The 26,427-nt window shown below is 34.8% G+C and overlaps 1 protein-coding gene across 5 annotated transcripts in view; it reads right to left on the bottom strand.

Moving 5' to 3' along the window:
• Pde1c (Phosphodiesterase 1c) overlaps window positions 1-16,250 on the bottom strand; it is a 305,826-nt gene extending 289,576 nt beyond the window's left edge. For 2 of the 5 annotated variants that reach the window (XM_053744357.1, XM_053744349.2), the window contains exon 1: window positions 15,999-16,249. In XM_053744357.1, the coding sequence (XP_053600332.1) occupies window positions 15,999-16,023 (25 nt within the window). In that variant the 5' untranslated portion in view covers window positions 16,024-16,249. Of the gene's footprint in view, window positions 1-15,998 lie in introns of all 5 variants that reach the window. The other 3 variants (XM_053744374.1, XM_053744341.1, XM_053744365.2) reach the window with 3 other exon arrangements.
• Between the last annotated feature and the right edge of the window lie 10,177 nt (window positions 16,251-26,427).

The following is a 26,427-nucleotide window of genomic DNA, read 5'->3' on the forward strand; positions in this document are numbered from 1 at the left end:
AGACGATATTGTTTCCAAACAAAAAATCATTTGATATCAATCGTTCCTATAACACTCGCTCAAAAGGTTTCGTTTCCGATCGAACCAACTGAACCATCCCATGGGAGACAAACTGGAATAGAAGCAGTTTCTCTTCATGATATATATATATATATATTAAAAATAAACCATTATTTACTATAGATCTTTCTTATTGAGTGTGTATGACCCATAAATAACTTGGTGATAAATTTAGCGTGGGGTTCCAGCTCTAGAATTCCTAGTAACAAAAAATATTGACTGGTCTACCTCTTCGTATGATTTGGTGGATGTCGTATCATGCTACTTAACTAAGAGATATTTTTACAGGTAATAAATATTATTTCCAAACTGGCTGTTTACCCACGACTTCGCTTGCTTAAGTGTCCTCGGTAACAGTTATTTCTTGGTATTAAAATAAGATTGGGATAGTTGAAATAAAATATGTATCCATTGCGCATTTAAAATACACACAGCGCCATCTATTTTTTTTTTTTTGCAAAGTTTATTTTAATGGCCCTATGTCCTTCTCCATACCTAAAAATATCCTCTAAATCTGCGAATTTTCAAGAAGATTGGTTGAGTAGATAACTCGTGAAAAGGTAATAAACAAACATACCTTCGCTTTTTTAATAATTGGGATATGAATGACTCGGCCTGGCTGGTCGTAATCGACAAAAGTAAACAAGTGACGCCTCGTCCGTTTGATATTTCATGCGGATTCCAGGCAACGAGGCATCACAGCTGCGAATGACAACGCCAAGCATATGTACGAGACAGATTAAGAGCCACAGTGTTACATCTTTAACTTGTCTGACCATGGCTGCTCTGCCAAATTCACCTCTCAATAAAGTACAGTCAACTTCATTTTAAGCTAAACAAATCTCTATGACATGACATGGCGATAGCTGCGAATTTGCAATGAATTTAGATGTGTCGATCTGATATCGACTGTATTCGTATGTAATTGGCAGTCAGATACTGCAAAGGCATAATATAATTATTTCATGAACAAGATCACAGGATCTAAAATTGGAAGAACAAGTCAAAACTTCACTTATATTCCAAATTCCATAACTTCGTCGACGCACAATAACTTATACAGAGTGATTATAAACCACTACACCCTTATTATTAAAAAAAAATCGTTGATTACGCCTGGAATTATAGTTGGTTTTATTTCTATCTTCAGTAGACATTGAAAGATTAAGAACAAAATAAAGGAAAGAGAAGAAGGAAAACGAAATAGGAATCAATAGAAAAGTCTTCTCAAAAGGACATCAGCATTTTCAAAAAATTCTTCACTTGAAAAAATTGTGAACAATTTTCCAGTGGGTTTAAATTTAAACGATTATTCATATCATTATTATTTTATGCTCTTCCCTATATATTAAACGTCGGTGCATTTCGAAGAATGAAATTTTAATATTTTTAGTATTACTCAAAGCGCACTTTTTTGGTGCGAAGAATAATTTTGGTGCGCTTCGACGAATGCGCTCAAAACAAGTGCGCTTCGAGGAATACCACAAATTTAGAGACACATGAAGTCTTTTAAATTTACTTAAGAAATTTGTAATCACACTGTATATTGGTATCGAGCACAGCGCAAGTTAGCTCCTCGGATGTTTTCTCCCCAAACTCCGAAAGTTAACACGGGTTAGAGTCAACAAATTGAGTTAGATTGTGTGCTAAACATATTTCGTTTTGTTTGATTAGATTTTTCTCCAAAACTTTGCACCTGATCGTTTTTCCCTTGGGCGGGAGCGATAAATCATACATTTTGTTTGTCCTAAAGATTTTGTTTTTGTTTATCATTGGGCGAAGTGGAAATTATGCTTCGGTCACAGTATAACATCTTTGGTCTATGGTGTCTAGGATAAATAATTACTTTGACAAGAAGTTCGATGGAAACTTTAGCTATTCTATCATCAATTCTGCCTATTAGATTATCATCTGACCATTTTCTTAGTTCCTTCTCTTCTTCAGTCGTTAAGGTTTCAAGCCTAGGTTCCGAATTCCTACTTTAGCTTTATTTTTTTTTCAAATTTTCCGACTTCATTAGTTGTGTGAGATGTAGATGAGATGTATCATTGCTATGCAGATCCTGCTTGTCGATACCAGAGCAGAATTAAGAATAATATCAACTATACCACCAACGTCCCGAATACTCAGTCAGGCATATATTCTGTTTGTTCTCGTCTTGCAAACGACCGAAACGAACGAACGAATCTTGTATTTTGCACTGGCATAATCAAGCATAGCTGCTTGATTACTATTAATACTAGCGTATATACAACAGCAACTTACTATGATATATGAGCTTTGGGGTAGCTCGGGTCTATTAGTCCCGTTATAATATGTTTAAATGTATTTTTTTAATAATATTATGTGTAACAATCAATGCAAAATTTATAGAATACAATGTAGGAAAAAGGGACCTGGGTTTCGGAAATTTCCGAAACCCAGATCGGGTTTCGGAAATTGTTTAGTTGAGATGGAGAAAGAAACATATAACAAAGTCAGAAGTAACATTGAGAAAGAAAATAATATTTATTAACAATTCTAGGGCGTAAACCACATCCACAGAAAAAGTATATGTATTAGAATCATCAGTAATTGAAAAATAACCTGGAGATGGTCTATTAATTTTATAGCAAAGCCGTATGTTGCTGGCTGTAATGTCTTATATGACCTAATAAATTGTTCCGAGAACTCTGTGATATATATGGGATTGTTACAATATTGACAAGCTGTTGAATTAATGAAGCATTTGGTTAGATTTATGGCAGAAACACGTTGTTTAGTCAAAAGTGTATTCGGTATGTAATTTACTTGTCAAGATATGTTTTGCACAAATTAGTATTTAGGATGAGTTGCACCGGGTCAACTTTGACGTTGACTTTAACCTACGCTGAACAGCGCAAAGTAAGCCATTTTCGCCGGCGGCGACGCGCTTCAGTAAATGTTAACCCCACTCACACAGTCCAGTTATCCAAACTAAAATCCGTTACTTCTTCAATTTTTGAGATTTAATAAAGAGTTTTAGTTTTTGACCGGCTTATTATTAGCCCATTCTCAGTCCATCCAAATTTCATTCTATAGACCAGTACTTCTATCCATTATTCTGCAATAGTTCACACTCCCGCCGAGACCTGCTCATGGGCATATCATTTCATTGGTATATCCGGGAGCGGGTCTTGGCGGGAGACCTACACAACATCAAAATTCTCCAAAGGGCCTCTACGTGTTGGATCCATATCCCCACGCAAGCCTCTCAAAGGACCGGACTTAGTGCCGTGAATCCCAAAAGGAGATACAAATAATAATAATAACTAATCAATAGATAAATATATATATTAGGACAAATCACACAGATTGAGCTAGGCCCAAAGTAAGTTTAAGACTTATGGGATACTAACTCAACGATACTTGTAACAAATACAATATAGATAAACATCCAAGACCCGGGCCAATCAGAAAAAGATCATTTTCTATCATGACCCGACCGGGTATCAAGTCCGGGACCTCTGAACCGAGGCAAGCACTTTACCACTGCGCCATCGAGGTCGTCAGGAGGAGGTCGAGGTCGTTAGGTGTTTTGTTTCAAAATTCGTTTTGACCGAGGGCTTAAATAGATTGAGTGCCTGATGGCCGAACATATAAATTTGCTGCTGCGTACATTACTGCAGGGCTCTTAAAGACTCCGATCAATGATGAAGGATCCTTCTCTTTCTAAAATGAAATACTTTCGGCTTTATATTATCAGTGTAAATTGTCTTTAAAAATGTTTTTGCCCTATAAACTGTAGAACTAGCTATGTAAAAATTTTCATTGAGACAACAATATTGGTGAGTTAATTAAATCTTGCAAGATTTTAAACTACTTACTTATTTATTTTTTAGCATATTTTTAAATAAATAAAAAACGTGACATAACTTTTTGGCCTAAACCTTAAATCAAATCAAAATTTTCGTATAAAAAGATATCAGCTACCTCAATACCAAATTTCACAAAAATTGCCAAGCCAGCAAGCGTTTGAGAGTAAAGAAGTCACAAACATACTCACAAACTTTCACTCACTCTTCATAATTTAAGAGGGATTCTTGACCTTTTTCATTAAAAAAAACTATCACGTGAAAACAGAACAATTTATGAACCTACCAAGAGCGACCTAAATTAAAATTTCATTGCTCGCAACCGCCCTAATAGGAATTTATTATGGCAACACAAAGTTTCTATTGTAATTAAGTATGCTTGATGGAGTGCAATGAAAGTCCTATAACCGCATTGCAGACTGCTATTTTCTGTTCTTTTTTTATTTCGGGCTTTTGTAATCTATATATATATATTTTTGTTGAAGAAGAATTACATTTATAATAATTATCAAAAAAATTAAAAAAGAATCAAAAATTATTTATTTCTGGCTTAGAACCCATTAATACATACGAGTAGTATGCTCCATAATTATCCTTTTAAAACTACTCAACGGATTTTGATGCGGTAAAAGTGATTCAAAAGGAACGTTTACGTGTATAATTTGATTAATTTGTCGCGGCCAGTTTAAATTAACTTCTCGTGGCCAGTTTAAATTAATTTGTCGTGGCCAGTTTAAATTAATTTATCGTGGCCAGTTTAAATTAACTTGTCGCGACCAGTTTAAATGAACTTGTCGTGGCCAGTTTAAATTAATTTGTCATGGCCAGTTTATATTAATTTGTCGTGGCCAGTTTAAATTAATTTGTCGTGGCCAGTTTAAATTAATTTGTCGTGGCCAGTTTACATTAATTTGTCGTGGCCACTTTACATTAATTTGTCGTGGCCAGTTTAAATTGCTACAGCACACACAACCGCAACTCTATTTGTAATCCTTTAGCGTGTTTGATTTTTTTATGTTACGTGCATGTTTGTGGCTTTTTAAATAAAATTATATTTTATGATATTCTATTTTATTATGATTTTACCCTAACGAAGCTTGGACCGGGCCGTTAATGTTCTATAAAATATATTAAATTATTTGTAATATGTTGAATGCGAAATGTGTGAGCCTTAGTGTTTGTTATTCAAAAACGTCTCAACCACTAGGCGAAACATGTTGAAATTTGGTACATGGATAGAGTATACTATGAAAAAGCATTGTAAGCAACGTATTAATCCAATTTTCCTAAGGGTAAGTATATCGCAGTTATGACACAGTTAGTATACGTTTTCGCCCTTTGTTCTTATTTTACGCACTTTTGTCTAGTAAATGGATCGTTTAGCAGATAATAGAGATATTGGTCGTTGAAACCTGAATCTAGACTATTTGTTCTGACGTGATGCCCCGGATAAATGACGCGAGGCGCTATGTGACGTTATACATTTAATAAAAAAGGTACCCCATCATTGATTAACAACATAAAATTTAACATTTGCATCCTAGATACAAATGCATATAAATTCTTTTTAAACTAGACTACCTATAGCAAAGTTTTAACTAATACAAAGTTAGTGATATCAATAGTTTATTTTAGTCACGAAAAATATCGAGATTACGGGGACAATGCAAACCGTGGACAATTCAATATATCCACACATTTTATATTGACTTTTCGTCGCTCAACTAGAGCGCAGGGTGAGAACTGAAGTAAATTCACACGGGCGAGTCTAGGCCGATATTGATTTTATCCTAAGAATAGATTGTGATTTTTACACGATTATCTAGTATACAATTCCATTCGATTTATATGAAAAATAAAAAGACCAAAGACATTTGACAATTTCACATTGGTTTATTAACTAGGGGGGTAAGATATTTTCACACATTTTCACATTCGAAAATGACATGTCAGGAATTTGTCATGACCAACGTGGTCACACCACGTTGACAAGTTCCTAAGTAGGAAGGTATAAAATACATTTTCGAGTTTAAACTAAGTATATCAAAATATTTAAAAAACCTATTTTATATATTTTTATTCAGAAGCGGTGGTGGTGTAATGGTTAAGACGCCCGCCTGTGGATCGAAAGGTCCCAGGTTCGAATCCTACTCGTACCACATGAGTTTGTATACCAATCTGACTCATGTATAGTTGTTTTCATCGAACACCACTTGCTTCCGGTAAAGGAAAACATCGTGAGGAAACCAGCACACTGGTTGATTATTAACTTGTGTGTGAAATGGAGAAGGCAATGGCAAACCACACCATTACTAATGCCAAGAAAGTTGTTGTGTGTGTATAATTCCACGTAATGACCACGACCCTCGGCCATGAGGAATACGGCTATGAAGAAGATATTTTTACTGCGAAAGAGATGACGCAGCCAACCAATCACATTGCGCTGTGGTTGTCGTTGTGTCACAATGGCGCAGTGTGATTGGTTAGCTGCGTCTCACTTCGAATTGACTCGATAGTGACATGTAGGTAAATAGCAAAGTCGCACTACGCACACTGTTCAATAGAGATTTTTGGTAGAAGGATGTGGCGGCCTACAGCAAAAAGTACGAAAAGAAAGAATAAAAAATCACAGAAGAAAATTATGTTCTTATTATCTGTGTAAAAAATACATTTAAAAAAGACTCAGTATCATAACAGTCTACAAGCTTATTACCTCATGATAACTCAATTCCCCCAGATTCAATATCAATAACAAACAAAACAAAATGAATGCAAATAGAACGGCAAACATTGGATATAATCGTCCATTCATCGGCAAATATAAAAATAAACATCAAAAGGCGACAGATAGCTTCCATAAAATTAATAACAGGCAATATATGCCGAGAGCCGGCAGATGGTTGGCCCATGTTGGCCGAATGTTGGGAAAACATTGGCCCTTAGATCATCGTTAACAGAAGATATGGTAATTAATAGGTATTTTAATTATTGTCAATTATAAATCACATGACAAGAAATGGAGAGAATAAGGACAGGGAAGCGTCGAAATAATTAGGAGTGGCTTTTGCACCATAGTAAGATATAAGTAACTAGAAAGAAATATATAAATAAGGTAATGAGTTTTTTATAAAGAATCCCAAGGTCATCAGAACTTGTAACTTGTAAGTAAATCTTTAACTCGCGAATTTTGTGAACTATCGAATTATGAAAGTGACATGAAATAATACACTACGCTATGAATACATGAATTTCTAAAATTACAGGTTAAAAAGCGCCTTCGTCCTGTCAGTTGCAGTCTGAGAAAAACTTACCTAAAATTATAAATGCGCGAAAGTATTCATGTGAGCATTCAATCACGCATATCATGGACGGATATCAATGAAATACCTAAATAATTTCCATACTTATAGAATATAATCATATGTAACAAATAAGGGACTTTTTATCCCGAAATTCTCACAGGAGCGAAGCTCCGAAACGCACATAGTAAATATTAAGTGAGCGAATATTTGCTACATCTCCTTTTCAAGAATCATTAATAGATTTTTGGTCAAAAGTTGGTGGATTAGGTTATTTATCACGAAGAAGGGCAGCAATATTAGCCAGCTTATCTGTTACTTAGTTAATCTTTGCCTTTTTCCGTTTCCTTTTGATAAATTCAAGGAAAAATCTGCCGTTTTTCTGGATGACTCTGTAATAATTGCGTTATAAACAGAAGCTGCGTTATAATTACATCATGCCTCATTATTTTTTATTATTCCCTTTTATTATTACGGGGTTTTGTTCATTTTTTTTGTGCTAAATTTCCGTTCACGTCCGTTTTTTAAAATAAAATTTGTGAAGAAAAAATAATTTTGTATAAATTTATTTACTTTCAAATTCAAATCATTTATTCAGAAATTAGACCTTCACAGGCAATTTTTCTCGTCAATTTTTATATTTATAGTTATTTCTCACAAGCTACAAACTACTGGCATTTCGGAACGACTACTGCTGAAAATCTGCTTCTGAATTATTGCAATCAATGTAAATTATGGACCCTGGGCTACGACGCTCAACGGCTAAGAGAGAAACCGAGAATCTAAATTGTTTAGCTTACAACAGCCCAAATAAATAGTACCAATGCTTAAAGCTGACACGGTGATGTAATGGAGCATTCTACATTAATTATTAAACTTAAATTAACATTTAAACATTTAACAACAAAATAAATGTTTCTTTTCACGTTTTAGCTAAATTCAGTAAATAATTTTGTACTGAATTTCATCTGGAGTTTGCAGTTTAGGAGAATGTGTTTAGTTTTTATTTTAAATATTATTATTATTATATAATATTGTGCATAATAATTTATTTATTTTTCTCTCACTCCTCTGAAAAATATCACCGAGATTTTTCCGCTACGTCCCCCACTCGCGACAAAAGCGCTTTGCGTTTTTATAGTGCCTATGCGTCAAAACCAAAGTGTGCCATAAAGATATTTTAACGTCAATCAATTTCGCAAGCGCTTAGATTTTACTATGCTATTAAGATTCTTTACGTCCTTACAGATTGACGTGCATAGTATGCGAACGCTTATAATATAAATAAAAATGGTTATAATTTAATATAAAAGTGGCTGTCTATTATATTTCCAAATAGTTCCAATCCAAATATGAAGCGAGTCGATCCTGAAGCACGACCAGGTCAAGTATATCATATGGATTGTCATGTATAATGTATAAAACATTTTAACTCAATCGGCTGAAAATATCTGCTTTAAAATTGAGTCCATCCGAACAACCATAATTACTTTTATTGTAACAACGACATATATACAGGCGAAGCCGAAGGCAAAAGCTATTATTAAATTACTTCTTAAAACATTATCAAGTGATATTTTACGCCAGCCATTTACCAAGTAGGTAAATAAATAACAGGAAATATCAAATTGTAAAAGTAAATGTCTGTAACAAAATTAAAGTATTCGCAACTTTTTCTTTGCTGATTACAAGCTTGAAATATCAACATGGCGTGTTTGTTATTCTTTTTAAGAATTTCTTGTTGGGCAATTCACTTTTGGACCACACGGAACTATATGTATTAACCATATAAGTTTTCCGTTCACCTTTTGACCACACCATTGTTTAAAGCGCAGTTGCCGACAAATAGAAAATGAATGTGGCAGAAAATACAAGAATATCTCGAATTTCTATTATATTTTTGTAAACGCGACTATACTTATACACTGTATTGTGGTCTATAATGACAGCAAAAAATGTTGATCGATTTTAACCATTTGACCACACGCACGACGCTTAGTGCTGGTTCACATTTCTTTCTGTCTTTCTTCTCGTTGTGGTTATCGTTGCGTAACAATGGCGCAATGTGATTGGTTCACTGCGTCTCACTTCGAATCGACACGATGGTGAGATGTAAATAGCACTACGCACACAGCTCTGTGTGGTTAAATAGTGAATAACCCATCTCGTTAAATTAATGTGGTTTTAAGGGCATAGTTTACATTTAAAACAAATGTAAATCTTGACATTTAAAATTGGTTTAGGAAAAAGAACATTATAACAATGATAATTTTATGAGCGCTTCTATTTTGTACCTTTGTTTTTATGTACCTCGGTGCATAAAAGGTCAAAAAAAATTGCAATTTTTAAATATACAAGTGTATACTTAAAGCGCCCTTTTTGTACTACTTAGAGCCAAATCCTATTTACCGCTCGATGGCGCTCCGTCGTTTTGACGTCTATCGACAGACAACGCAAAACAACGCAGCTGACTGAGCAATGAAGCATGGCATAAGTATGTATATTTTCCTTTCATCAGCACTTGATCACAATCATAATATGTTTCAGTATACCTTTTGACCATGTACTTTATTGTGTACTTACATTGTTATATTACTGATGAAAAATGATACATAAATATATACTTTTTTAAATGGTAAGCCCTTCTGGCATGATAGGGACCAACACTGTTTGAATGAGTTTCTTTCGGCATTTCGTTCATTTTCGTTGTTCGTTCCGTTATGCTAGTAGTTTGTAGCTTTGATAAATGCCATTTAATTTGGAATATGACGTGGAAAAGTGCCTGTGGAGGCCTAATTTCTGAATAAATGATTTGATTTTGATTTTGGCTCTTAACAAACAAAAACGCGTGCGTTGTCAGCCTTGAACGAATCTTTACCTCTGAAGAACTCTATTTTAGACATTTGCAAAATGCTTTGTGTATGAATTAGCAAGATTTGCACGAGTTATATTATATTTGTGTGTATTGTGAGTCGATTGTATTTTAGTCTATTCACGAAATAGTATGTTCCACGTGTTCAACATTAATTTCACAGAAATTATTCACGTACAAACAGTCATTCAATCAACATTCAATCTACAACATATAATATATCTAAAATTCTAAATAATATAAACAAAATATATCTGAAGATTTATTAAAACCTTTCATGAAAATTCCACCCCAATTTCAGTCATCAGTCAGTTTGGTCATTAACTTTTATTTATCTCTTAAACTGCGGCACGCGAAGATTCTAACGTTAAGACAAATGATGCGAATAGCACTCAAAGATAGATCTTTATAAATGATAGCCTATTTTTAACTATTTTTATCTCGAAATAAATGGCATGTCAGTTTCGCAATCGCAAAAAACTTAGTACGTTTAAAATGGTGATTTTACTTATCTAAATTTAAGCGTGTAATGCCGTTTGCCAAACTTTGGCGGATTTGGTATACATTGCTGGTTTTTTCATTACGGTAAATAAAAGCAATCATACTAACTACGCAATGTTCACGCACTCGCGTCGGCATGTGTCTGAGTTCGGCGTTAGTGTGGAGCTGGCACAACAAAAACAGACATCAATGTTTCAGAAACAATATGGTATAGTAATGTTAGACGACCTAGTAGATGGAATACATTTATGTAAAACTTTCAAAACAAACACAAACTTAAAGTAGTGAGCGGGTATGATAGCATAGTGCCCCGAAATTCTGGGAATCTCTAAAACAATGTCTGAAAAGACACATTGTTAAAATTACACCAGTAGCCGTAAACTTGGGAGTTGTCCTGTAAGTTTGAGATTACATTTATGAAGGGTTAAACCTATTGAAATGAAAATTACAATCATGCCAGCGTTATTCTGTTTATTCTGTCTCTCTCTCTCTCTCATCTCTACATATTTATGGTTTCGTTCGGGGCTGTGAAGCCGCGAAGCTCGGGGTCAGCGTAAAAAATCTACTGCATCGCAATATCTGCTGTTTTTTTGCATTTTTGTAGGTAGTTAAAAATTATATACTATCGTTTTTCAACGTACTTACAAAAATCGAATCCTTGGGTGATTTATAAAATGAATCCGACCGAGTGCTCTCAAAAACAACGAGTTTACAGAAGTTTAAAATTTACTAAGGAAAAAAATTGAATACTCTTTAAATATAAAGGCACTCGCGCGCTTAATTAAAAATGTCTCGGCAAGTTCTCCTAGTATCATGGATTTGTTGAATGATAAATCGAAAATCCATTAAACAAGAATGTTTCTTTAATATAAATAATGGAGGTTGTATTTTGAAAACGCTATATACTATATCTATACTTCTATACTATTATTATAAAGAGGTAAGCGTTTGTATGTTTGAGGCGGGTAATCTCCGAAACTACGGAATCAATTTCAAAAATTCTTTCAATATTCGGCAGGTACATTATGCAAGATTGCTATAGGCTATATTTTATCTCAAAATTCCCACGGGAGCGATGCCCCGAGCAACATCTAGTATATGATAAAAATACTTTCTATTTTTCCTATAAGGCACTTTTAATGTCGGTATTCTAACAAGTCAAAACGAAGGGTTTATCCTCTGTATTTTCCTTATCGCGACCTCTCACCGAAATTGATGGGATCGATGACATGTGGGTGAACGCTTAAATAAACCGAAAGCTTTCAGACGTATTTAATTTTAAATCGAACCGCTCCTTATTGCTCTACCTGTATAAACACCGAAGTGCGGCTGGGTGTAACCGACTGAGACCTGCTACACCTTGTATAAACACCGAAGTGCGGCTGGGTGTAACCGACTGAGACCTGCTGCACCTTGTATAAACACCGAAGTGCGGCTGGGTGTAACCGACTGAGACCTGCTGCACCTTGTATAAACACCGAAGTGCGGCTGGGTGTAACCGATTGAGACCTGCTGCACCTTGTATAAACACCGAAGTGCGGCTAGGTGTAACCGATTGAGACCTGCTGCACCTTGTATAAACACCGAAGTGCGGCTGGGTGTAACCGACTGAGACCTGCTGCACCTTGTATAAACACCGAAGTGCGGCTAGGTGTAACCGATTGAGACCTGCTGCACCTTGTATAAACACCGAAGTGCGGCTAGGTGTAACCGATTGAGACCTGCTGCACCTTGTATAAACACCGAAGTGCGGCTGGGTGTAACCGACTGAGACCTGCTGCACCTTGTATAAACACCGAAGTGCGGCTGGGTGTAACCGACTGAGACCTGCTGCACCTTGTATAAACACCGAAGTGCGGCTGGGTGTAACCAACTGAGACCTGCTGCACCTTGTATAAACACCGAAGTGCGGCTGGGTGTAACCGACTGACACCTGCTGCACCTTGTATAAACACCGAAGTGCGGCTGGGTGTAACCGACTGAGACCTGCTGCACCTTGTATAAACACCGAAGTGCGGCTGGGTGTAACCGATTGAGACCTGCTGCACCTTGTATAAACACCGAAGTGCGGCTGGGTGTAACCGACTGAGACCTGCTGCACCTTGTATAAACACCGAATAAGCACTAACCGTGAGGATTTAGCCGTAGCATATACACAAAAATAAGTTTATACACTTGCAGCTAGATGGCAGTGGGTAATCTTAAAAGTCATTTTTTTATTTGTTTCATAAAGATGACTGATGACGCTAGATGACACAAGTTAACCTACGATTAAATATTTAGATGTATTTTGACGACTTGAATAAGTGTTAGCAATAACAAACTCGATAAGAAACACGCAAGTTTTAACAAAGCTGTAAAAATAGTAATTCTGATATTGAAAATGTAGATTGTCCACTCAAAATCACATTATATCTTTATTCACTAAACCTTGCGCTCAGTCCCACGGGCCCCAACCTATAGAATGGGACCATTCCGTATTCTACCGTAAATATCGTGCAAAGCGATTAAAGGACAAAAGCCTTGGAAGCTGATATGCAACAATAACCTTCCCAAGGGGGGTTGACGACAGGCCGGTTGTTAAATCGCAGTCAAATCTTTAAATTTTTATTATTCGTATAATTTTTACGCTAATTCCGTGTCGTCACAACTTATGTAACTATGAATAGGCAAGGATGAGAGAGAAAAAGAGAAGTTATCTTTTTTCTTTGCCTTTCGATTTAGAGAGTATATTTTCGTTTAATCGAATACCCTAACAGATAATAGAAAAAAATACCCTTTGATGATCCAATTAAAGAAACATAAACCCGAAACCCATCGAATCCCTCAGGACCTATTCAAATACATTGGTCAGACATAAGAACGTTTTCTGATTGATTGGGGTAACCGGTTTGTTTAAATATAAATTACTAGCTGTTGCTCGCAGCTCTGTCCACGGCAGCCTATGTTTGACCTCGAGGCATTATCCATATCTGTTCCAAATGTCATCAGAATCGACCCCGCAGTTTAGCTGCGAAAACATAACAAACGTGACATTCATAATATTTGCCATTTATGATATTTGTAAAAAAATCAGGGAATTTTTTTTTTCTTTCACACTACAGTTCTACGTTCGGTTGTTTCCGTGGCGCGCCATGTCTCGTGCTCGCGCGGCTACGTTGGAAGCAAACCAGTTGGGCATTCCAACTACTTTTGCAGTTATGTTTAAACCAGTTGGATCGTTGAGAATAGAAAACAGTTGAATAAAACGGTTAGCTGAAATAACGCCTACGACTAGATGCCGTGATCCTGAAATAAGTATTATATTCTAAAAAATATTATCCTATGAATATTCCAAATTGTTTTACATAAATTTTCGAAGTGAAAAACTTCTGATGTTGCAGACCTCTATCGGCTGCGGCGACCACTTGCCGTCAGGTGGGCCGCATAAATGTTTACTTGCTAAGTAGTAAAAAAATACTACAATTTACAACCGTTTGTACCCAAGATATAACCAATTGCCACAGATGGCGATATTCACATATATTAAAACACGAAGTACTTCGTGTTACATAGCTAATAACCATTAATGTAACCATTAGAAAAGGAAAACGATCATCTTGCGTGCGTCAATCAAACGTGCATCAATTAATTGTTTCTACTATATTCTTACAAGCTTTTATTTAACATGCAATTTAACTATATATGTATGTCCCGGGTAGAATCTAGCAAGTCAATTTTGAAACAGTTATTTTAAACAGATTGAGCTGAAATTTTGTACACACATTTAGTTTGAATGACAGTGCATTGTTATATGATAAGAATGACTTGAAGATGTACCCAGAAACGGTGGGAACTCCTCAACGGTTTAACACACGGAAAACAAGATCTCTCTGACAACTATAAAAGCTTGTGTCAAAAATTATTTTTTTTGTAAAAAAACCTTATTTATATTAATTTTGTTAGCTGTTAAAAAAACTGTTTTTGATCATTACGTGGAAAGAAACACACACAACAATTTTCTTGGTACTATTAATGGAGCGGTTTACCATTAATTTCTTCAATTCGCACACAAGTTAATAATCAACTAGTATGCAGGTTTCCTTACGATGTTTTCCTTCAGAAGCAAGTGGTGGCCGATGAAAACTACTTAACATGGGACAGGCAACGGGAAGTAAATATGTTTTACGCTATATTCATATAGTGACTAAGTATTTTCTTCCAAATTAAGTAGAAACTCTCCAAGCAAAGCAAGTGCAGCAAGAAAATACTAAAAATAAAATTTCACGGATCACTTCATAGATGTAGGTACCTAACATTTATAAAACCAGCGCAATATTTTTGTATTCGAAGCATAGTCGAGGGTTGAAAGGTGCCTCCACTCCTCCTTATTTGTAGACCACTCCACAGATGCATATTTACCTTTTCACTTTGAAAGAAATTCAACCTCGCTTAAAACAAATATCTATATTTTTTATTAAAATTTTGTTTTGTTTTTTTTTTTTATTTACGGAATACGTACTGGCAGCATTGTTTAAATTTAAGCTGAATTAAGAATGAGTTGCACCAGTTGACTTGACTGACAGTGACTTTAAAATTTGTATTTTAGTTGTTTACAACAAATAAATTAATACGACGTTAATTTTAACTATGCACCCGCCGACATCGATAAAATGTACATACGTTTCGTTTTACTGCGCAAGTTAAAGTTAATTTCAATGTTGACTTGGTGCATTTAGACAAAAGAGCGTAAAGTTTGAGCTATTTTGCTTTGAGTTGTAAGATACATAAATTCAAAGACCTCTAGTCTTTGAATTTCAAAACAATTATGTATTACAATACTCTTGTTAATTAGAAATTAATTTATATTAAAGGATTCCGTGTTAAATTACTCATTGTCAGCAAAGCCAAATGTGGTGGTAATAGGGGCTAAATTATAGTGATTTTGTGTAAGTTTGTGTGGCGTTGAAGGTACCAAATTTTGGCAGAGATTTCGTTTCCACATTCATGTCGTTAGTATTGTATTGTTACAAAAAAAGTGAGCAGGATTATCATATTTATGACAAGATATTAAGTTTCATTTATTTCATTGATTACAAGAGATTCCACATGTAGTTCTAGCACTTACCGCGGGATTTACGGAGTCACAGCGCCGAATGCATCCAGAAACACGCGAAAACGAGAGAGGAAGTTATATTACATCGTCATGGACGATGTAAGTAACTAATTTTTACGCCAAATATTTTTCTACCCTTTATAAACTTTAGTAACAAATAAAATATCACAATGTTCTTTCAAAATTACTAAAAATATATTTTTTTAAATAGCTAAAAAATCGTAATTTTATTGTACGATATTATAATGATATGGTAATTATTGTGAATTACGTAGTTTTAATATTAACCACAACAGTGTTTTTAATGTACAGCCTGTTATAAAAATAATATCACATACCTGGTATAGAAGCGTGTCTCCTCATGGTGGTAGACGTGCAGACTCAGGACCCGAAGCGCATCAGCTGACCGGCACCCCCTGGCAACCTGGATCACTAAACACACCACTGAAACTCACAAGCTGAAAAAGAAAAAAAATATTATAACCACTTCAACTTTCTGAAACTCGCACGCAACTTCACGTTCGCGCTCGTTCTGCCTTAACTAGAGAACCGACTGTGTCGTGGGCGGTCGGCTGTGCGTCTGGGCGGGCGGGAAGGCTTCGGCGCGATGGGCGGCGGCGCGACGCGGCTGCCCTAGGCGCGCCCGATACCAGGCTACTAGAAGTTACCAGGAGTTTCACCGACACGTGCGTCGGGACGCACTGCGCATGCCCGGCGTCGAGGAAAGTTTGAGAAAAGCAATGGAACGAGACAGCGTATTGCTAAAAATAGGGGTGCGACAGAGAGGGGGCTGCCGACGCTAAATCGGGAAGCGCCATGCAGTCTGTGAAGTTGCCGTTCATTCCCAACGAATTAGACGCACACATTGAAATTTTGTTTAGTTCGCAAAAACGCCTTTGAACTTCGTTTTAGTACACACTTACCGTAAATCTTTTGTTTCGGTACTTTTTATATCAAACCTTAGATTTTTACGGAACAATTTAATATTTAAATGTTTTTTATATTTTTTAATTTCAGCGACAGATTTTAACAACTTAAAGCGTAATATTTTGGAGGGTGTTTTTATTTCAGTAGTCGATCAAATAATTTATCTGTGTAAGAATACACACAAATTATAAAAACCTTGCTGTACCCGATTTCCCAACCTGCTTTGTAGTATAACTTTTAAGTTATTGATTTGACATAATATGATAAGACAATGTAAACAATCCCATTATTTTAAATGCTACACTTTACTAGAAGTACTATTTTAATAAACATATCCTACAACACACACATTTATTTTATTTACTTACCAGTGAAACACTTTACATACAATACCACAATGGTACATTAAAGAGGTCGTAATCCAAACATTCCCTTGTTTTATTATAACATAACAAAATCGTACAGGTGTCCCTAACACACAGATGTATTGCCAAAATTTCAGTTAGAAACGCCGTTATCCTTACAACTCCTGTATCCCTGGTACTCCTAACCTTATTACTGAAAATTCAAGGAAATCCGTTGCTAGGAAACGGATATCAAAATCCATGTCTATTTCAGTTTCAGAATATTATCATCGTTAAATTAAATTAAATTAGTCATGTATGCTTTATTAAAAAGACTTTAGATATTCTCTCGAGCTTACGTAATGATAAAGTAGATATTATTTTTTGTATGATGAAGAATGTTTTATAAAAACGGAATCCATAAAAACGTTTTATGTGTCATTATTCATTCCTAGTCCACAAAATATCCTTAAAGCTCTCAAAAAGGCGGAATAATCAATCTTCCGTTCCCTTATCCTGTTTCAGTAATTTCAGCACCACGTCGATATATGACAACCGGTGTGACAGTGACGGGAATACGTCCGTTACGTCACGCCAGTCACTTTTCGCGTCCGAAGTACCAGGGTATCAGGAGTTTTGAAGAGTTCATTGAGACTCAGGTGTGGAAATAGAACACTCCCAAGAGCGGCAGAAATAGAACGTTCGTTTTCGTTCGTTCGTTCAGATTTAAAATAGCTCCATCTGTTGAGTGGAGACGAAATATTCTATTTTTAAATTACGACAGTGTTAAAATTTTTTATTAGTTCGGTAGTGATAAATCTAATATTTCTTTTGGTAAAATTTAATTTTGAAAAAAGTAAATTTTGTTAATTAAAAAAATATATGTAATAGTCAACAACTTATCAATATGTTTTCGAGTTATGTTTCGCCAACTAAATTGCCACTATCGCCGAACTCAGACAAATACCGACGCGAGTGCACCAATTTGTACGAAAGCGTTTATTTACCGCATTGAAAAACCAGGAATGTATGCCGAATCCGCAATATTTCATCGAACCGTACCGCGATAATGTATGCTTACCCGCCACAAATTATGCACAATTAGTAACGAATATTGCTTAATATACTAATTACTTTATTTTATCATTTTAACCTAGATTCTAGCGACGAATTAAGATGTTGTGTTAACGGACAGTAAATTTCCCTCCCACCCTACCTAAACTTATTTTTCGCTAAGAAATAACTAAATATATTAAAATGTAATGGCGTCGCTAGTGTACGAGTATGTAGCATGTATGATAATTCTCTCTCTCTTTCTAAACTGTAATAGAGCCAAATAAAAGTATGAACAATAAATAAAAGATCATTGCCCGCTGATGAAGTTCACTTTTACAAACAAAAGACATTTACAAATGTCCTTCCAACAGCCAATCCGCTAAAGTGAATCGTGTCAGATACAATTTCTTTGTACTGTCACCATCATAATAACTATGTATATCTTGCATTTCGTTTATTATTTCGAGTTTTCTTAAGTAATAAGTATTCACATATACATAAAAGTGTTAAAAATATTAACTTACCTACCGATACACAAGTTCCGGTATATCTTAACCTTATATATAAAAAAGTTAAAACCTTGTTCCTACCTCACACACCGGTGAAGGACATCATGAGGAAACCTACACACTGGTTGATTATTAACTTCTGTGTGAAATGGAGAAGGCAATGGCAAACCACTCCATAACTAATGCCAAGAAAGTTGTTGTGTGTGTTTAATTCCACGTAATGACCACGACCTTCAGCCATGAGAAATACGACTATGAATCAGACCTCACTAATACATTATTGAACATTGTCATAACAAGAATAATCATATTTTAACTAATAAAAGCGACGATTCGACGACCTCGGAATTTACTTTGGGACTAACTCAATCTGTGTGATTTGTCCTAATATATATTTATTATTATTTATTTATAAAGATATAATTTTTTAATGAATTAAAAAATGCCATAACCATTGTTCTGGATATTATGTGTTCACCAACATACGATAGAAAAAATCCATTTTATTTTAATTTCATATTTCCATTTATGATTTCACAAAAATAATACATAGTGAGAATTTTAAACATTTTTTAAAACTCCACATTAGTTTTATCTCCTTAGCTAGTATATTATTTTGTAATTGAAACCTAACGTGTTGACGGTACTCGCACGTTCTTTCTCTACAAGGAAGTGAGGCAAGGTCGACTACGCATTGGTCATTCAATGAATTGGATCTGTGTTGTGATGACGTTTTAAATTAAGTTTATTTTAAATTAAGAATTTTTTTATTACACTTTACACATCATAAACTTACTTCGGAATAAAAAAATAGAGAGATCAATATTAAATTTGGTTTAAAATCAGAACTATTTTTTTACGTGGGTAGTTGCGGCCGGCCCATTAAACAGCCTCGACACTCAATTTTAGTGGTGTGTTCGTTATTTTGCGATTTCTCATTCAAACAAAAAAATGTTTGTATGACACATGTTCAGGAATTTTTTCCCTCATATTTTCTTCCATCCATCGCATAATCTGCTTCGTATGACATTAAACACAACACAATTGTTTTATATAAGTTAACAATTTATTATCAGCCTAGTCTTAAATTCAAATGTCACTAGACTTGTTTCTAATTTTATTTAAAAAAATAGGCCCAGAGTAGACCCATTCCAACCAATCGAAACGGATTCAAAACATTTTTTGATAACCGATTGTAATCAAAATTTGTTTGATTTCAATTTATGATCGAAATTTATTTTGTTCGTATTCACTCAACATTTCAAGAACAAAGTTCTTTGCATCTCTCTCTATCTTTAGCCGTCTTTTAACTCCCTGTACAACACAACTCTTGCTGTCTCCTTTATATGGTTCATAAAAGCCGTTCTCAATTTTCCTTTGGTTTAAGCTTTAATTTTGCCTTTTATTAGATTTTCAATCAGATCGTATCGTACATGATGGCGTGACATTTTGCTACGCCTCGAGTCTATAATTTTTGATAGCGTATTTTTTCATTAATACGTGTGTGTTTAATAATAACAAGATTTGTTTGTCCGTTCTGTCAAGTATATATTATATGTATAAATGTTTTATTGCAGTCAATATTTAATATAACAAAGAGTTGTGCTAAATTGATCCGCGACCTTGGGCTTCGTGCGGTAAACAAACATAAGTCAGCAACAAAAGTCTATTAATATTAAATTATTTCTTATTTTTACTTTGTTCAAAAACATGATAGAATTTTGTTTGTTTTTTTTTATTTATTTTAAGTACTTATTTTGTTGTTGTAGTATTTGTCAACGACAGTTAAATAGAAGCACAGTATTGGAGATTCTGGACATAACACATGACATTTATTCTCATACATCTGTTTATTTTGTAATTACAATTTATATAATTTTGTCTAATCGTTTTTGTTTTCAGGATATAAATAATTCTTTTTTTTAATAATATGTTTTTATTAGTTTTAATTTATTTTAGCTGTATATAGTAGCTTAGGTTAAAATAAATAAGTGTATATTTAGTTTAATAAATTCTGTATGGTGTTTACAGGATATTATGTTTCCTTTTTTTTTTCTCCCTTTAATATTTTACATATTTTGAAAAAATACATTTACGTGCCAGCCTTACATTTTCTAATTCATATTCAAAATTCTTTATTCAATTTAGGATGATATACATCACTTATTGACGTCAACAATTGCTTAAACTAAGTCACTTAACTTAACTTTTTAATTTTATGGCTCCATTAGCTCCGTTTAGCCAAAGACGATGATTTTGCCAATGTCAAGGTTGAGAAAGACACAACTGCCGACTTCCAAAACGCCTCTGTTTAATTCTGTCAACCGTACTAACCTTTATCCGCATTCCACCAAAAGCGCCACCTCACGTACACACTATTAGTTATTAGCCGAGCCATTCATAGAGATCGTCCAACACCCACCTAGATCTATTGCCAATTCGCTCCTATTACCGCCACATACGGTCTTGAAGGTTATTTTTGTTATGTTGTCGACTGCACATGGTATGATACCATGTCGTGTATATGATGTTCATTCTATGCTGACGTTCTATGTGACATTCTAAAATGAAGGTTGCAAGAAGATAATAATAATATTTTATCGTTTTGTGTCACCTTATTTTAAGCATTTTAAAATAGATAGGTACCTAATAAACATTCCAAGTAACACGGTCCCTCTCTTCATAGGATGTCCTCTCCATTTCTTGATTCCATCTCAAATCTTTTATCCTTACAACATTGTGCTAAATTCTCAACGTGTCTACGCCAACAGCATGACTACAAGATATGCAGAAATATTATGGCGAAAATAAATCTTCGTATACAATCCAGCTGCATAGTCTTAAGAATTATAATAATCCTATACAGAATTATAATAGTCATATTAAAAATGCGAAAGTTTGTGTGTATGTACTTATGTATGTCTGTTACTATTCCACGCAAAATGGACCGATTGATATGACATTTGGTACACAGGTAGAATATAACCTGGAATAACACATAGGGTACTTTTTATCCCGAAATTCCCACGGGAGCGCAGCTAGTGATCTTATATAGGTATCTGATTTCTCTGATCTGCTTTATTCATACTGAGTTAGTATAAAACACGAAGTCATCATGACCTCAATCAAAACCTGAATGAGAGCCAGACCGCTAGACGTCTTCGGAGATGAGTATTATGTCATTACTACGTTCATTCACTCGTGCGCATCACGGGTCAGCGACCTCTAATGATGAGCTTACAACCGGCTTGGTCGGTTACATCACTTTAAATCTGAATATAATTAATGTTTTATTTACTACTCTAGCGCGCGACTGTTCTTCGCCCGCGTAATTTTTCCACGGAGCAGTTAATTTCTGAGATGAAAAGTACCCTATGTCCTTCGCCATACTTCAAACTCCATATATGCAAAATTTCAAGTAGATTTGTTGAGTAGATATAGCTTGAAGAGGTAACAAACTTACTTTCTTTATTATTAATATTAGTAAGGATTGAAATAATGAAAGTTAATTTTACAAAACTTATATCTTGGTTCGGCGCTTCAGAGGGCGAAGTGCGGGTTTGCATTTCACTTCTCACTATCGAATGGTTTCGAAGTGAGACGCAGCGAACCAATCACATTACGGTGTGGTTGTCGCTGCGTCACAGTGGCGCATTGTGATTGGTTAGCTGCGTCTCAATACGAATTGACTTGATGGTGAGATGTAAATAGCAAAGTCGCACAACATACATAGTGAGAGTTTTGTTCACTCTCTGTCTCATATTAGCGTTTTTCAATTTTCTTACTCTTTTTTAGGGTTTTCTGCTGCCCTAGTTATCAGACCATTGACAGATCTCTAACGACATCAAGCCAGCTTTTATTGGGTTTAACCCATGGAATTAGTAGGTACTCCATAGTACCTACTAATTCCATGGTTTATATAATATTCAAAGATCTTTGTCAATATAATTTCATCTATTCTATTAATATACAGAGGTAAGCGTTTGTGAGTTATATGTTTGAGGCGGGTAATCTCCGAAACTACAGAACCGATTTCAAAAATTATTTCACCATTAGAAAGGTATATTACCCAACTATACGCTATATTTTATCTCAAAATCCCCACGGGAGTGATGCTCCGGGCAACATTTAGTCTTAAAATAAAGAGAGAGGGACAGTTGATTCATTGCTTGCCGCTGAAAGTCGAACAGGATAAGTAGGTCTCAATAAGTAAATCCGTTCTCGAAGAGCAAAAAATGAACAAATAAATGACCTTCGTCTAGGTCGTGACTCCGAATGACTGTCCAAACCATGACTATCTTAATTTATAAACCGTCAAGCATGAGTCGGCTTATTATAACCCCGTGAAAAATAAATATATACATGAACTCTCTGTTGCAACACTTACAGCAGAAATAATGTCACTAGCTACGCTTCGGAGTTTCGCTTTCGTGGGAATTTCGGGATAAAAAGTACTCTATGTATTATTCCAGGTTATAATCTACACGTGTACCAAATTTCATAACAATCGGTCCAGTAGATTTTGCGTGAAAAAGTAACAAACATGCACACCTACATCCTCACAAACTTTCGAAAATAATATTAGTAGGATCTTCTTCATACATGAGGAATTCCTCAGCCATGAGGAATACGACATTCTTCATGGCCGAGGGTCGTGGTTATTATGTGGAATGAAACACACACAATAACTTTCTTGGCATTATTAATGGAGTGCTTTGCCATTGCCTTCTCCATTTCACACACAAGTTAATAATCAAGCAGTGTGCAGGTTTCCTCACGATGTTTCCCTTTACCAGAAGCAAGTGGTGGTCGATGAAAACTACTATACATGAGTCAGATTGGTATACAAACTCATGTGGCACGAGTAGGATTCGAACCTGGGACCTTTCGATCCACTATGGCTAAAGCAATTTCTTACAGTCAACGAATGTGGGACCTTTCGATCCACAGGCGGAAGGAAGGGATACACATTTACAATTATCGAGATTGTAAATTACCATTGCAAGTATGATCGTCCTTCAATTCTCTGAATAGCACAGAGCCATGGCAACGGCCTTTTCTAGTCCAATTGCCTTAAAACATTACATTCTAAAAATGTTCGCTACAAGTTTAAGTAATACTTAACGTCCTTCCCGTATTACTTGTCTTTATGTAAATCAAATCATTAAATTTGCGAATACAAGAACTGATCGCTGATAAGCTCGATTTATTGGGATTTATTTTATCAGTATGGTATGTAATATTTGCAACGGGCAAATATTTGTACATGTGATCACAAATATTTGTCTTCGTGTTACGCAAAAAGTTTTTGTTTTTATATCCATCGTGATACAAACTTTGTGTTTAGTGTGGGCTGTTGAGTGTATTATATATCTTACTAATATTATATGTGCGAAAGATTGTGAGGATGTGTGTATATATGTATGTAGGTTTGTTACTATTTTCACGCAAAATCTACTGAACAAATTCTTATGAAATTTGGTACACGGGTAAAATGTAAACTGGAACCTTTTATCCCGAAATTCCCACGGGAGCGAAGTCCCGGGGCGCAGCTAGTATCTATATGTGGACAATAACGTTGAAAATAAAATATACAATGTAATTTGATGCTACAATTATGGTACTCAATAATATGGTGTACCTAATACAAATGGTAAGCCCTTCTGGCATAATAGGGACCAACACTGTTTGAATGAGTTTCTTTCGGCATCTCTTCTCAGCAGTGGTCGTTCCGAAATGCTAGTAGTTTGTAGCTTTGGTAAACATCATTTAATTTAGATTATGACGTGAAAAAGTGCCTGTGAAGGCCTAATTTCTGAATAAATGATTTGATTTTGATTTTGATTGATAATAAAAGGCAGGATACATAGGCAAGATAGCATGGGTATAAATGGCGCGATTTTTTTTCAATTTGACAGATTAAAACTACTACTAAAAAGTTATTCACGTCATAATAGAGAAAAATGTTATTATCTATGTAAAATCTAAGCATCTAGCGCAAATATAAACACGCTAGGTTCCAATTCCCCCTGGCGCGCATTATAAATACTACATTGAAGAAAATTAAATTTTGATTTATGAATTCTACTCTTATAAGTGTATATGTATGTTATATCTCTTTAACTAAGTTGTGCAACGTTTGAACTCTGTCAATATGTTACAACCTTAATTAACTGGGCATCATCATTAGAAAAGTTATAATTATGGCTAGCGTTCACAAATGATAATTAAAACGCTCAGGTGAATGCAATATCACACATTTTTGACACGTGTGTAATAAATCATTCGTAGAGATATAATTGCTTACTCAAAATGTGAGACAATTAACTTGTGGTCCAATTATAAAAAATGAGCGATAACTGTTTTTTTAAAAAGGTCTAAATTCAAATACGTGACATTTAACTTTGGGTCCAAAAATATATATAGATACTATATAATCAACATTATTATTTTTAATACGTTTAGACAAATTTATAAATAGTTATCGTTAACAAAAAGTTATAATAATTTATGAGTGAAATATAAAATTTAAATTGAAGTTCATTACAATAGATTTCTTGTGCAACTGATATTCTTTATAACCAAAAGATCATCCTTATTGTTACAAAAATTGATTAGCATGATAATTTATGGCTAACATGTAAAATTGTTTATCTTGGCTAGTGACATAAGCATGTGAAAGCAAATAAAAATAATTATTATCTTCTATTTATTGGGTAAAATATCCAATGATTTTGATTATGCAACTATCGATATATTGATATTTTTGGTACATCGATAACAGCACAATCGCTTGTCGCTTATAAATTGCGCAGTCATTACATAACATGTCAGATTTCGGCATCGGCGCCTGCGCAGCACTGCAGGGAAGTTCAATGCCATGGCCGGCTGATGCATATGATGCTCGGTGAATTGCGCAATATTTAATTGCAGTCGTAAGATGCAGTTGCACGGATTGCATCAAGTAGGTACTGTTGCATTAGTCTTTCATTCTTATAGACTGTGTTATTGCTAACATTGTTATCAGATTTTATTCAAATCTAAAACCTAAAGGCATCTAACATGTCTTTTACGACTACGGCAAGTACACTCATACACACCTAGTTGTTTTTCTTATTTGAACTCAGCTTTTAAAATATATATAATCATTTTTTCCAATTAGCTTTTTTTAATGATAATCGAACTCTGGACATCGTAGCAGAATGACAGTAAGATAATGAAAGAACAAATTTAATTTCCAAAGGACCATCACACCCATGATCCACCCAATACACTAGTAAACTTTTTTTAAAATTTCAAATGATCAACAATGCAGTTTATCAATTCATTCAGAGTTTCAGGCGTCCGTAGGCTGCGGTGACCACTTACCATCATTATGTCTGCATGCTCAGTAGTATAAAATAAAAATATTATATTACATCGAGGTTCATTGCCTTGACGAGAATTCACAACTACGTTGTGCAACTTTTAATTGCATTAGGAGATGCGCTTTACACTCGTCTAAGTACATAATTGCTTTTTAATGTTTCCCATCATAACGATGTAATAAATGATACTTTGTTGATGTTGGACGCCATCTTTGTTATTATCTGTCTCTCTCTCTTTATAATCTTTACGTCCATTCACGCTCGGAGCCCGAGTTTCGCATAGAAAATAAACCATTACATGCGGTGGTTCTTAAGATATATTTGATCCAAATCGGTTCAGCCGTTCAAAAGTTGTAGCGAAATGAATATTGAAAGTCGGGGGTCTTTTAATTTATCTCACAAATAAACTTTTGTTTTATATCATCCCTTACTAAGAAATTTAATATTTTAGCAAAATGATTGCTGATCATGACATGGACCTATAAATGATGTTGATTTCCGTTATTATTTAATAAATATAAAAATATATTATATTAATCTATACTATTATTAAAAAGAGGTAAG

The sequence above is a fragment of the Plodia interpunctella genome, chromosome 1 (assembly GCF_027563975.2).
Source record: "Plodia interpunctella isolate USDA-ARS_2022_Savannah chromosome 1, ilPloInte3.2, whole genome shotgun sequence".
Classification (NCBI taxonomy): Eukaryota; Metazoa; Arthropoda; class Insecta; order Lepidoptera; family Pyralidae; genus Plodia; species Plodia interpunctella.